This window comes from Jatropha curcas, chromosome 8 (assembly GCF_041381405.1).
Source record: "Jatropha curcas cultivar XTBG-Jc1 chromosome 8, XTBG_Jcur_1.0, whole genome shotgun sequence".
NCBI classification, from domain to species: Eukaryota; Viridiplantae; Streptophyta; class Magnoliopsida; order Malpighiales; family Euphorbiaceae; genus Jatropha; species Jatropha curcas.
In genome coordinates, this window is record NC_143158.1 from 25,815,475 (window position 1) to 25,830,240 (window position 14,766).

Sequence of the window (14,766 nt, forward strand, 5' to 3'; positions counted from 1 at the left end):
TTGAAAGGGTTTAAGAATCCACAGTGAAGTGTACCCGGTCAAGAGAGATTTTTAAACGACAATTATAAATAAATAAACAAAGGTTGAGCAAATCTATTGAAGAAAAATATATATATTATAGAGAGGAGAAAATATCATCTTTCGGGTGTAGAGATAGAACACCATATCAGGTATTTTTTGCAGTTCTGCAACATTTGTGCTAGAATGTCTATAGTGCCATTGAATGTCTAAAATCATTAGGACCCAGCAATACTATTTCTCTTCCTACTCCAAAAGGAATGATTTCGATTCCGTGATTACATTATCATATTCATATTCCTTCGATAGTATCCAAGCTCCAAATAGGTAAAGCTAGGCCAATCAGATATTAGTCTGGTTGATTTTTGACATGTAAAAAATGAGAAATCATGAGTTAGAGTTCTCTAGTAAATCTAAATCTAAGGGAAGGCCAGAGACCTTGGTATTAGGTTGGATCCCTTAGTGGGTTGTAAGGGGTTGCCTGCAAAGTGTATTAAAAGGCAAAAAATAAAAAATAAAAAGAATATTTGCCGTTTCTGCCTTATGCGAACAAATAAATATGCATGATAGGCCACATTCGAAGGAGGTAATGGAGTTGCTGAAGGGATTCCGAGTTAAACGCATGGGCTTTAGTTTAGAGAAAAGAAAAATCTGTTTGATGAGATTATGTCATTTAATGCTACTCTTGATATTATATTATAAATAACCAATAATAAATATACATTAAAAGAATTTTTTAAAATATATTTTATGAGTTTTTTTTATTTTTATTATTAAAAAGTGAACGCAGTTACTTTTTTATACTTCCTATTTTTTTTCATTTTCTTAAAAAATAAAAAGTGTTTTGTGTGACTCCTGGCTGGGCTTGCGTCTTCTAGAGATGCTTTGAGGAAGGGTAAAAGTCAATAGCAAGTTAAAATGTAAATGTAATTTTTTTACTAGGAACCTGAGTTCAAACTCATAACATGTACATCATTTGTAGCAAGTGGTTTGATATATCTAGACCGCATATACGACAAAAACTGTCCAGGCAGCTCTTCCAATAAGGCTTGAACAACGGACATCTGGCCACCTGCCACCCCACAAACAACTTGTTAATTGAAGCCATAGAAATATTATGTTCAGCTAGAATAGTTGCTTCCAAGCTTAATGTATTTTTCTATAGATTGATTGAAATTAACTTGTAGGGGCAGAGAGATTCAATTTTGTACTCACTGTCCACTTCTCGCATCGGAATGAATTGTACTATATCTCGGGTAGCTACCCTACCAGTAGAACTTTCTAATCGGCATCCGTTATCAGCATCAAGGATCTGCAGAAGGTTTAGATTTATCAAGTGACAGATTTCAAACAGGTGCAAATGGCAGCATCTCATCTGTAAGACAAATGTTTGTTAACAGAAATATGCTAAACGATGCATGAAGATAACTAGACACACCTCCATTTGTGTAAAGTCTGCACTTCCAACTCCAACAATAAGGATTGATAGTGGGAGATCAGACGCTTTGACCAAAGCATCTTTAGTTTCTTGAAGATCTGTAAGGACTCCATCCTAGAAAAGGTGGCAATTCAGTTATTATCCGGATAAAGGAAAACAAAAGACATTAATATTACTATCTCATAGTTTAATTACCGTTATGATGAGCAAGACAAAATACTTGCTGTTACTATCAGATAGAGACTGACACGCAATTTGTGCAGCTGTGTTGATAACTTGGCTAAATAAAGTGGGGCCTGCAAGAGCAACATTGTGTAAAGCAGTCGCATAAGCAGCCATGATGCGTTCAACCCCCTCAACCTGTTTAAATAATGGAGTTAAGAAAATCGGTAAGATTCTGCAATTTGTAGCAAATGTGCCAGTTTGTGGGGCATCATTATAACATACTCCAGAATCAGAGAGATGGGAGAATATCAATCAGAAATTCCAAGCAACAATTATTCAGTCAGACATTATACCTCAAAGCCACTTGGACTTCCATTCAAGTTAAAACAATGTGATACTGTACCAGCAGGTGTCCTTCCCCCAAAGCCCCAAGCAGGAAAACGCCTATCAGAATCATAAAATTGTATGACCTCCCCCACCTTCATTATAGCCTACGAAAAGATTTAGCCAATTGATTCATGAACAATATTTTCTTCCAAGTACATATAAAAGCAAGTCCAATCCCAGAAACAGAAACGAGATGAGTAAAATTACTACTATATACCTAAAAAGTCATTAGAAAAACAAATAAATAAATAACAATCCTAACTTTCTTATCATTATGGAAATAATACAGTGATAAATCATTAGGTCATAAGGGTAATTAGTGCAAGATATCTTCGAGAGTGATGATTCTTAAGGTAAAATAATAGCATTTATTAAACCTTCAGCAAACAACTGCTACCTATGTAATCACACCAAGGTAGCTTAGTCTCACCTGCTGATAAGAATTCAAGCGGCCTGAAGGATCAATGTAGTGCAAGGAATCCGGATTTTGAGGATTTCCATTTGAAGCTGAAAAAGGTTGAACAGCATGAAAACGCAGATGCAAAACTGAAAAGGGTCTTCGCAAGGAGAAACTGGAAGAAGGATGCACTTGAATGAGAAAACTCAAAGTTATTTACCCGTAAAGTCAACAGCAACCATAAAATTTATTTCAAAGCCACTCGAAATATAATCCAAAAAACTGTACTCTTCCTTCTCCAGAAACTGATCCACAAACAGCTGACCTTTCAGAACCTGTAAGGCAAAGCAAAGAATTAGTAGGCAGTGGCAAACAACAATAGATTTTGCCCAAAGTAAGAATTAACACCTTCTCATGACCTCGGCGCGATGGTAAGACAAAATTTGCACCACATTTTTCTCTATGAAGTTTTTCCAGATCAGCCACTGATTTCTGAAGCTTCCTGAGGGGGAAAAGCAGCTACAGTATCAGCAGTGTTCATAACCACTAGACTGTCGACAAGCAAAAGAATGAAACAACAAAGGAAATAAGTAAAAGGTTACCCAATAAGGATGTGATTGCCACTGCTGTTAAAATCAAAACACTCAATAACTAGTGGGTTCGCCTGTATCAGAGTGGAAAAAGAAAAAAACTATTTCAACAAGTAAATGATATTTCCAGAAAATCTACAACCTCTAGTCCACCAACTAACTGAGATGTAAACCAAATATATATAACAAACTTGCCTTGCTTTTAAATTGCTGCATGCTCAGATGTAGAGGCCTCCAAACTGGATTGAGATTATCATTAACCACCTCAGTCTTGCATATTGGTATGGAACCTCCACTCTCAACTACTCTAGAGATTCTTAAGAAAGGGTCCTGTACATAGAAAATAAGAGGATAAAAATTGATAATCTAACATGGTAGAAAAGCATTACACATAGGAAATGTGAAACTCTGAACATGAATGGCTTCAAACACATACACTAAGAGAAAATACATCTTTGTTATCTAGGTTGGAACAACGGAATGTCAATTCAAAAGCAGTCCTGGAAGCAACCGTTTCCTCAGCTTGGATAGTGAGTGTACCAAAATTTCTCAAGGCTTCCTGCCCATTTCTGTTATGGAGATTCAGGGTTAATTTGCGATTCTGTTTCGTCACTATCTGCATGGAGAAGGAAAATATATATATATAACATCGAATGTTAATTCGTAAATCTCTGTAAGATCCCAAAAATCATAAACGTAAGTCAAATCCTTTCTAGCTGCATCAGTAGTCATCCAATGCAGGTAGATCACAAGCTTTCCAGACAAAATCGAGCAATGAAACAGTTCAAAATTTAGTTGTCCCTTGAAGCCCCCAAAGAAAATTTTGATTTATAACTAAGAGAAATGCATCACCAGATCCTTAAACCAATAAATGATTCACAATAAATACTTCAAATAAATTTAACTAGCATCAGACATGGCATCAAATTTAACTAACCTCAGATAGAACACAAGTGGCTTCTCCCAAAAATTCTTGATCATTCAACTTCAATGACTGCAAGGCAATAAACATAGAGTTCAAATATCGACTTAACCTTCAGCAAAATGCATCCCAATGTCTTGAAACATACAATTAGACTTATTTTTGCCCAATTAGTCCAAATAACTAATGATAACCAAAAGTTTTGAATTGCATTAAACCATTAGATTACTTTCCGTCTTACTTTCTTTTGATTCCCTCAAGTCTCTTGCAAACTATATCCCATGAGGTCTGCTCAAAAAGATCTGTGCTTTAAGTCTAGGTCTCACTTCTTTATTTTCTTCCATTCTTTTTCCTCTTTTTTCCCCCTTTCATTTGCCTGGACATTGTTTGCATGTGTAATTTTACTTCAACCAACCAAATTTTCAATTTCATTAATTGATTTGAGTACGTCTTTCCTTTACAATGTCCATGAAATACAGCTTTACGTTACAAGGTGTGATCTTAGAATTTAATGGATAACTAATATGCAAGAACTGCTCTGGAACTCTTCCTAATAATCATCATACTGGAATTGATATTATAGGCAAATGTAGAGAGGAAGTACCTCCACAGGTAAATTGTGATATTTGGTATCAATATCATAGATGTGAAAGCTGCATAAAGCAGATAACATAAGTTCAACAGTAAAGCAAGTGAAAAATACATATGTAAAGCTGGTAGTTGAACAGGAATGAGAAGCTCACACTAGAGGCTGCACTATCTCAAACTGATAAGCAAATGTAATCTTTTTGATCCAAGAAGGATTCAAGTTGTTTAAAATGACTTCAGTGCGACCAACTTCCTCTAGTTTTCCATCCTTTTTCTTTGCATATACAACTGTCATTGGGTCACTCTGTGACAATGAAAACATAATTTAGTACAAATCACATAGCAACTAGCATCACCAAATATTGATTTCCCTTTCTTTAAGAAAAATAAACAGCAAATGGAGTTTCCAATCGTCCCTTTTCCTTTTCTATTTCTTTTTAATATTGATCAAGGTCAACCACATCAATTATGTTAAACACATATGGAAAGGAGAAGGGAAAGAAGGCTGGATTAGCATTCACTTGAAACTCGAGCCCCCATGATCACAAATATGATGTCATACAGCTCTTAAGATTGGCATCTATTACCAGCATAATATGTGATTTAGACCATAATTTCCTACCTTATTAGGCAATGGATGTTAAAAAGAAGATTGATAACTGGAGCAAATGATACATTCAAATAAACAAATTTATTTGAGGAGCAAAAGAAAGACGGTGGACACATGATAGGACAATACAGCAATCTAGCAGCAACCCAAAAGATTAAACTGACCAACAGTGAGTAGAAATAATATTGCATATTAAGGTACAGTCTAAAACATACCTTTGATGTGATGTCACGATCTAGTAAGTTTGAAGCTGATAAAAACAACTGCAGTGCATATATGAAAAACATGAATATACTATAAGGAATAAAAACAATTGCATATAGGTACAAGATAATACAAAGGAGAAGTATTTAGCCATGCATGTGATCATCCACACAAAGGTATGCCATTATCTTCATCAAATCATAATTTTTCAATGTGTAATATATAGCTTATTGAACCATATAAGGTATTATAGTTATGTATTGAAGAGGTTCGCCTAGCAGTCGAAAAATATGCATTTCTGAATAACTCAGTGAAAATCCATTATTCAAAATTGATTCTATTCTTATATTCAGTCATATGTATTAAACCTAACAAAAGTAGATGTTCTTCTCCACAATACTGCAACAAGTTGCTTTACACTACTGCCTGCTACTATATAAATTAAAATTGAACGTTCAGTTAGAGCCATGGATCCATTTGATGAAACTTAAACTGAAGCAAATGTATGATGGAAGTTGCAGCACGGAATGGAGCCGTGTCTCTTAAACACTATGTATATCACACAGCACAAACAATATTTTGAAAGCCTCGAGATTTTGTGACCCCAGAAATACATATATCAAGTCAAAATAGAAGAAGAAGAAGAAGAATAGAAATAAAGGAGCAGGGTAAAGGTTCAAATTCTACATTTGGTCACAAAATCATATATCAAGTCAAAATAGAAGAAGAAGAAGAAGAATAGAAATAAAGGAGCAGGGTAAAGGTTCAAATTCTACATTTTTAGTTCTATATAATTGATTATACTTTAGCTAAATTCTTCTAAATTGATTTTTATATTTTAAGTATCAAATGGTTTCTCAACTAGCAAGACGACAAATTAGCTTCGATTAAACTTGGTAGAATTTGCAAAAAAAATTTATATATTAATGCAAAGAAAACATGGGGATTAATTTACAAATGAATTCTATTGATAATGTTCATTTGCATACAAAATGGTTCTTTGTTCCTAACACAATAAAAAGGTAAACAAATAAGTTGCTTTTCTTTTTTACAACAAATGAGATTTAAAAATCAATTTTGGCTCTTTCCCATAACCTTTACCAGCATTTAAAAGGTCAGAATCATAAAATATAGCATCTGAAGTACAAGTCAAGGGTAATTTAATATGAGCAAGCTAATTCAAACAAGTGGGACAAAAGTTTAGATGAAATTATCAATGTTCAAAAATATGCAAAAAAAAAGATTGTGACATCAATTAAAAAATAATAATAATGAAACAAACTTCTCCACTTGCATGCTAAACTTCTTCCAAAAGCTATTACATTTTTGGATCATTTTCATTGAAATTACACCATATATGCAACATTGGTCAACTCAACTGGCCAACAACTAAAGGGACAAAGCTGAAACAATAGGATTATGGGATTCCAAGACTTGTCCAGTACATCATAGAAAGCCTTTTTTTAATTTTTCTTACAAGAATCCTCAGATCAGTCTCAACAGAAAATCAAACAACAAAGCACACAAAGTTACTAGCTTTCTAAAATACCTCAACAGTACCAGCAACAGCAGAGTTATATATGTCCTGTTGTCAAAACAACTCTACCCATAATAATTTACCATGCCTGAATCAATTGAAGCCAGGAAATTGGTGGCCATATAACTTCAATAGCTTCAATATTTAGTTATATATGTTTCACATTTTTTTTATGTTTAATATTTTCGTTGCAGTGCAATCTATTTCAAATATTAAATTGATAACAGTTCTACCACCTATATGTTCTATCCCCTTATTTGGCCATCACAAATGACATTACTACTTTTCTGAGTGTACCGGCCTTCTCTAAACCAGAACCACAACAACCCATATTAACCTAATTCAGAATAATAACTATATAAAACAGAGGATTGGGGAAAACCCTAACCAAAAAATTAATATAATAAACTAAAAATCTCCACATGAAGACAAACAGGAAGAATGCAAAATTGAAGCGGCTAAGCATAGTACAAACAGTACAAAAGAAAAAGGGATGTTTCAGGGTTCACAACACACATACTATCCAAACACCTAAAAAAATAAATATAAAATACGCATGTGTGTATGCATATACACCTCAATTTGGGTGTAAAGCGGATGGAGGCCACGAGAACGGTAGAAGAAATCGACAGCGTCATTGTGACCGGCATTGTTTGGTGGATCTGTGGGCCTCTGTTGGGCCCCTCCAATGGCTTGTTTTCCTCCTTTCACATCACCCGATACACACCCTCCCATCCTTCTCTCTCTAAAGTTTAAACTACAATCTAAGCGAAAACCAAATATTCTATCAACTCTTGCTCTACACTTACGATTTGTCTATGTTCATGAGCGCACACATATATATACATGCGTATATACGCGCTCACACATCTGTTCGTTTCAAGAGAAAAAACCAGGAAATTTTGGCGCAGTTACTTCAGCATTTAATTGAAATTTTGTAGTCCCGATGATAATACTAATTTTGGTACCCCTTTAACCCTTTTCCTTCACGCGTCACGCCCTCTTTTTGGGCTGCAGTGCGGTTAAAAATTCGCTAAAAGCATAAAACACACCAACAAATCTTTAAAATTATCTAAATTATAATAAATTATTGATTAAATTAATTATATTATTTTTAATTAAATATTAATTTTTTAAAATATAATTAACTTGACGTAATAATTATTAATCACATATAAAAGATAAATATAAAAAAAATATTTATTACTCCTTGAAATCATAAATATGATAAATATTATGAAACAGACTATTTTCTCAAATGTGACAAGTATTATAAAACGGAGGTAGTATTAATTTTGACAATATTCTACACCTTTTTACACTAACTAATAATAATTCTCCATCTGTCCCAAAAATATAGTTCGCTTTCTATTTTCACACATATTAAGAAAATAGTAATTATTATAGATGAAGGACAATTTTTATTTGTATAACTTTCATATTATGTCCACCTTAAAACATGAATAATTATTGTATAGGAATAATAAGTAAGAATTAACGAGAATTAATAAAAATAAGATAAAATTTAATAAGATTATAATAGATAATTTAAAAATTAATTATAATACAAAAAAAAAAAAGTGGACAATATTTTGAGACAAACTTCCTACTTCTCTAGAACCCACTAGGTTATATATATATATATATATAAGAAAAAAAGAAAGGGAAGTGGGTCCAAAAAAAAAAGGTCGCTTTTGTGGAATTTTCTGCATATAAAATTAACATTAGAGTCGTTTTGCACTTTGTAATGAAGTTTCACTTTTTTGACCTTTTCAAGACTTGGAATTCAAATTAGATTTGCTATGCATGAACAAATGCAATGAGATCATCATTTCTTATGTCACGTTAAAAGACTTATCCAAATCAAATTAAAAATCTCTTGGTCTAAGTAGACTCTACAGAGACAATATCAACTATTTTTCCTTGAAATTCTGTTAACCAGGCTAGTTACACATGTTCATTATATATAAGTCTCGTGGATAACACATACCTACACCCAATATACGAGATTATTCATACACTAAATTATAAGCGCACTTTAAATATACCAACTTTACAACCATTTTTATTTTTTATGTTTTTAATTTGGCACAATTGAGTATTATTTATGTCCATTGATTCAAATAAATAATTGAGATACTTGAAATCAATTAAACTAGATTGTAATTAAAAATTTAAATTGAAACAAAATCATTAAATTAATAAATTATTTTTTGACAAATTAAAATATATATTTACAATTTAAAATTTAAATACTTGATTCATAGGCTTATGTACCACTTGAGTGGATCTATGACGAAAATGACGGTTGTTGCATTTGAATTCTTGGAACCACAGGAAATAAAACTATTGTAACTTCCCACAGGTTATATACTTCCCACAGGCTTATATACTTCCCACAGGTTTTTTATTTCTTTTTTGGTCATATACAATGATGTTTCAATACATATCATCAAATCAGTATTACCCAATAAAATATTGTAATCATGGTTGATGAGTTATTATCACATGGAAAAACTTATAAAAGTCCATTTTGGTCAAATATATAAATCCACCGTTATATATTGTAAAAATTTTGTGGCACTTTTATCTTTGATTTTAATTTATTGCACGCTTTAATTTATAATTTTGCACCATATTTTAATTTATAAAATTATTTTATTGAACATTTCAACTTGCAAAATTTGATAAATCAAACACTTACTAGATAGTTGAAAAATATAAAAATTATTATTTCGAAGTTGTACCTACTTATTAAATTAATATTTTCATATAAAAATTAAAATTTTCAAAATTATTATTGTTAATGTGGATAGCTGCATGATTTTATTAAAATTCATTATTTTAACAATATAATAGATTTTCCATAAATTTCAAATAATACAAAATTTCTTACGATAAATAGACAAGTGAATTTATGTATTTGACTGATCCTTCTATATTAACAAAATTTCTATCTCTTTCTAAAAAAATTAAAAAAAAAAAAATCTATCTCTACCCTATTGAGCCTATTCATTGATAGTATTTATGTATTTGACCGATCCTTCTATATTAACAAAATTTCTATCTCTTTCTAAAAAAATTAAAAAAAATTCTATCTCTACCCTATTGAGCCTATTCATTGATAGTGCAATGGGCTGCTAGATATTCAAGCGATCATTATTCATTACACATTTACAATATATTAGTTTTCCCAAATATGCGTTATATGTTATTTTTACTCATTAATTTTTCTTAAGTAAATGTAATTTAATTATATATATAATTTTGTATTATTTTTTTACTATAAATTATAATATTATGGAAAATTTATATTACTAAAAATTCAAAAGCATTTACAAAATAAAAAAATATTTATAATAATAAAAAAATTTTCAAAGTGAGGATTAGCTATTAACTTAACTTATTATTTTTTGAAATTATATTATAGATCTTATATATTATAGATAAATAGCTATTATAATAATTAATAAATTAATAATTATTTTAGAGTCTTATTTATAATTTTGTTTTATTTTTAACTTTTTGCAAAAGCATTGAGCATATAGTTAATTTTATGGTTGATTTCTTTGAAAAAAAAGAAGAATTTCTTTCAATATGTTATATGGTAGCTAATATATCGTGTTATATTTTAATTATATATATATATATATATATATATATATATATATATATATATATATATATATATATTTAGCTGATTTTATTTTCTATTTTATATTACATACTAAGGTATAGCGTAGTGATAAGTGCATATACGGTATGAAAATAGATCCAAGATCAAATCAACCATGTATCATCAATGTTATGCAAATCAATAAGATCAACTAAATAAACATTTTTAAAAATCTTTTTGCAAGGAATAATGTTTTGTTATCATACTTATCTTGGAGTTCATAATGACATGATTCAAAAATAATTCTTCCATTTTTGCAAGCAATAATGTTTCGTTATCAAAATAATTACAAGCGACATGTCATCTCTTACTGTAGGGTAAGGTGTGACATGTTTATTATATATGTATATACATATATGTATATGTGTGTGTGTATATATATATATATATATAATTTGACCGAATACATAAATTGTCCTCTGAACTTGCGTATAAAAGTCTTGCGTATAAAAATCTTGTGGTCTCCTTTAATTTCCAAGTGACCCTGTGGTCTCCTGAATTTTACTTTTTATAAACTAGACACACCTAGACTGAGTAAAAATCATTAAGTGAATTACAAGCACATGACGTGGATTAATGGCAATACAGATAGCAATTATGGTGCTATGCTGAATGCCATGTCACTTTAATGGTTTAATTAGTTTTTCTGTCTCTAACTAAAATTATTGACAATTGTAACATTATTAAGAAATTTAAAAAAAAAAAAAAAAAAAGAAATTGAATGGCATCTACGCCACCCATCACTGCAACAATCAAAACCTATCATCAAAACCACGTTTATCCACAAAACCACCCTTATCTACAAAACCATTTAAAGAACCACCATCAAGCCATCACCACAATCCTAAGCTTGCTGGACTAACCAAAATGCCTCTCTTACTAAATCTCCTCTCTCTTCTCGACTCGCAATGTAATAAAAGTAAGAGCTTCTGCCATTGTCGCCGCCCATATCTAAAATCTCAACTTTAGAACATTTGACCATGTACATGTAATCAATTGTGTCATACCAAATCCAAGATTATCGCAATCCAGATTAGCATGCTCATCTTCGCCATCACTACTAAAAGCAACAGCAACAGAAAGCCAAAAAATTAAGAAAGCAAACACAGGGGAGAAACAGAGGAGTACTTTACTTTAGAAGGTGAAAAGTTGTTACCAAGAAGGAAATAGTTTGGTCGCATGTGACGAGTAGAAAGCGTAATATCAAAGCTACAACCACATGGAAAATTTTATGAGATTGACGATGGACTAATTAATCAAAAAGCAATATTCTTTAATTTTGAATCTAAAAGGAAATGAGACAATTCGTTTTTACATAATCACAAAAGAAAATAACATAATCAAGATTTTTTTTTTTTTTGAAGAAAAACATAATCAAAATTAAAGATTAAAAAAATTAACTATCCTGAGATGAAGAACCAAAATATAAAGGGGTGAAATGAAAGCACTGTTGAAGTAAAACATAGAAAAATAGAAAGCACAATACGATTTGGTAACAGTGGGTATAGGTTTTTGTTGACGCGAAGCTTTTGGGGTGAACTTAGTTTGCACAAGATGATATTTTTAAGAAATCAAGATCTGGTAATACTAAAACAGAAGGGTTGAAAGAAACTCAACAGAATTGAGAAATTTTGATAATAGAATAAGCAAATAAATGGATCTACATTACTGGGAGTGGGCGATGACTGCTCTTGATCCATTCTGGCGAAAGAAGATGGCGAGAAAAGAAAATTATTGGAAAAAAGCGAAGGCGTCGACGTTTGGATGCAACAAGATAGCAGTAGGTTGCCACGTAAGATGTTTTTATGTGTGAAACTCACTCGTTTTATGCATGTATTTCACGTCCCCTTTTCTAACGTGGCCAAACACGCATAAATTACAAAAAAAGTAAGTTTAGGGAGCCACAATGTCATTTTTAAAGTATAAGAGGCAGCAAGATTTTTATGCGCAAAGTTTAGAGGACAATTTATGTATTCGATCTATAAAAATTATCTATTAGAAATTATGTTATGAGCAATGCATTGTTTCTACACATCAATATATAAACTAACAAACCTCATAAATCAAGGGACATCCTTCATCCTTCATCTTTTTTAGCATACTTTTCATCTTTTTTTAGCATACTTTTCATGACAACTTTGGTAGCATCTTGCTTAGCTCTCTTTCGGTACAAAAGTGTTAAGCTCTCAGAATTTGAGATGTAATAAATTGTGAATTAACCTGTACTTGGAGTAAATTTGGAGTATATATACTGGATCTAGGATAGTTGTGTTAGGATAAGTATTATATTCCTATATTACTCGTTAATTTGAGTTTATTTAGGAGTTTAATATTATTTATTTAATATATTTTATTATTATATGTTAACAAAAAGTATTTGGATAATTGTATTGTTTTTCATCCCCTATCACAGTTGATCTAAATTTAAGCACACCTTGATGTCCTTCATTAATAGTTTGATGTATTGGTAATTACAAAAAAGATTGTTGTGTGTACTTTTGTAATCGATTCTTATGTACCAATTGGTCTACAAAGTCAATATTAGAAAGTAATTCCTATATGAAAGATCGAGAAATAATAGCAAAAAGTAATTTCGATTCTAAGGCTCCATTTGTTACCGAAAAATAATTTACCTTTGAACAATATTTTTCAAGAAAAATATTTTACTTGAAAATATTTTTCAAATAACTTATTTTCCATTGTTTGGTTGCAATATTTAAAATTAGTTAAAAATATTAAAATCTTTAACTTAAAAGAGCATAAAATATTATTAATAATAGAATTTTATATTTTTAAAATTTTGTTATTAAATATCAAAATAATTAAAAAAAAGGTAAGTTATGAAAGTCACCGGTGACCAATGGTGATAGACGACGGTGGTCGTTGGTGAACAGTAATTGATAGTAGTAGCTACCGATAATTAATAAATTAAAAAATATAGATTTATAAGGTTATAATAAGTTTATCAATGTCTGAGAAATGTTTTACTCTCTTGAAAATGAGAAGTTATTTCCCTTAAATATGACTTGATATTTTCCTTTGACCAGGAAAATATATATTTTTCATTGACTTATTTTTCTGAACGCCTCCAAACAACGGAAAATTGTAAAAAATATTCTCCTGTAAGTTATTTTACAGAAACAAACAGAACCTAAGTAAAAAACAATTTGAATAAACAATAGACTATTAAAAGAAAATATTTCAATAACAATGTTATAAATTTAAACAAAAGAAACGGATTGAAATTCCATTTTTTAGCACATTAATAATATGAAATAGATATAAGAATGAAAAGAATCATTTAAAAAAATCTCTGAAAATCATAAACAATTGGTGAATATCAATAATAGCAAAAATAATATCAATAATATCAATAATGGCATATTTAGATGAGAATCGAGACAAGGAGGTCAAATATTTTATAGAATCAGGTAAAGAATTGGAAGGTTTGACTATAAGGAATAAATTGAGCATCAATAGAAACGTTGTCCTTCGCAAATACCTACGTTACGAATTTAAGAAAAGTTGAATCTTCGAGTCTTTCAACCTTAATTGGTTTTCAGGAATACTCGATGGGAAAAAATGTATGATGACTTTTCTTGTCCCTGCCATCCTTAAAGGTCTTTGATCTGTCATAGTGCTAGCTCCATTGAACGACTTCCTCAATGGATTCACTTAGCAAGTTTGTTATACCTAAACTTGTCACAGTCTAGTGTATTAGAGTTGGGAGAAGAGCTAAAGGGTTAAGCAGCTTGAAGATGTTGGTTTTGAGTTTTACAAGGAAACTCAAACTTATCCATCCAACTGCCGCTTCTAACTTGAGTCAGTTGTACAAATATGTCTCTAAGGTTCGAGGAGGGACTAACGACATTTTGTTTGAATCTCTTGAACAATTAATGAATGAATTAGAAAGCTTAGAGGGTTTACAAGAGGTTAGAATCACAATAAGAAGCCGATTAGCATTCCAAAATTTGGCAAAATCTCCAATTTTAGGATGTGTCCACAACATTTCCTGGGTGACTGTAGAGGTGTAAGCTGTTGGTGGTGGTGTGCCCGCTCAAGTGAGACCCACACAATTAGACACCAACAAGTGAGAGAGCGATAGAGAGTGTTTTGAGTTTTAAGAATAGTGAAGATTATTAGGGTGTTTTTGGGAAACATGTGTGAGTACCACTATTTTGTATTACTCTCTTTGTAAACCTACTATTTTTGTAATAGTGGAAGAAATATTCGG

General features: G+C 31.1%; 1 protein-coding gene across 2 annotated transcripts; it reads right to left on the bottom strand.

The window, feature by feature from the left end:
- Window positions 1–931: 931 nt before the first annotated feature.
- Window positions 932–7,806, bottom strand: BON3 (Calcium-dependent phospholipid-binding Copine family protein). 2 transcript variants are annotated; one of them, XM_037641283.2, is made up of 16 exons: window positions 7,433–7,806; window positions 5,331–5,378; window positions 4,661–4,809; window positions 4,522–4,570; window positions 3,933–3,989; window positions 3,432–3,611; window positions 3,191–3,325; window positions 3,008–3,069; window positions 2,814–2,907; window positions 2,694–2,740; window positions 2,439–2,580; window positions 1,975–2,112; window positions 1,652–1,816; window positions 1,457–1,570; window positions 1,234–1,330; window positions 932–1,090 (listed from the first exon to the last, which is right to left on the bottom strand). In XM_037641283.2, the coding sequence occupies exons 1-16, from the start codon at window positions 7,589–7,591 to the stop codon at window positions 957–959; spliced, it is 1,770 nt and encodes a 589-aa protein (XP_037497211.1). In that variant the 5' UTR covers window positions 7,592–7,806; the 3' UTR covers window positions 932–956. The 2 variants fall into 2 exon arrangements, with proteins under 2 accessions (XP_037497211.1, XP_012074082.1); XM_012218692.4 differs by having other exon boundaries at window positions 2,439–2,515; window positions 2,626–2,740; window positions 7,433–7,803.
- Window positions 7,807–14,766: the final 6,960 nt, after the last annotated feature.

Coding starts and splice junctions, on each gene's coding strand:
- BON3 (XM_012218692.4), bottom strand. CDS start 7,591: ATGGGAGGGTGTGTATCGGGTGATGTGAAAGGAGGAAAACAAGCCATT. Junction 3,990..4,521: donor ATCACAATTTACCTGTGGAG/GTACTTCCTCTC, acceptor ATTGCCTTGCAG/TCATTGAAGTTGAATGATCA. Junction 3,612..3,932: donor CCACTTGTGTTCTATCTGAG/GTTAGTTAAATT, acceptor TTCTCCATGCAG/ATAGTGACGAAACAGAATCG.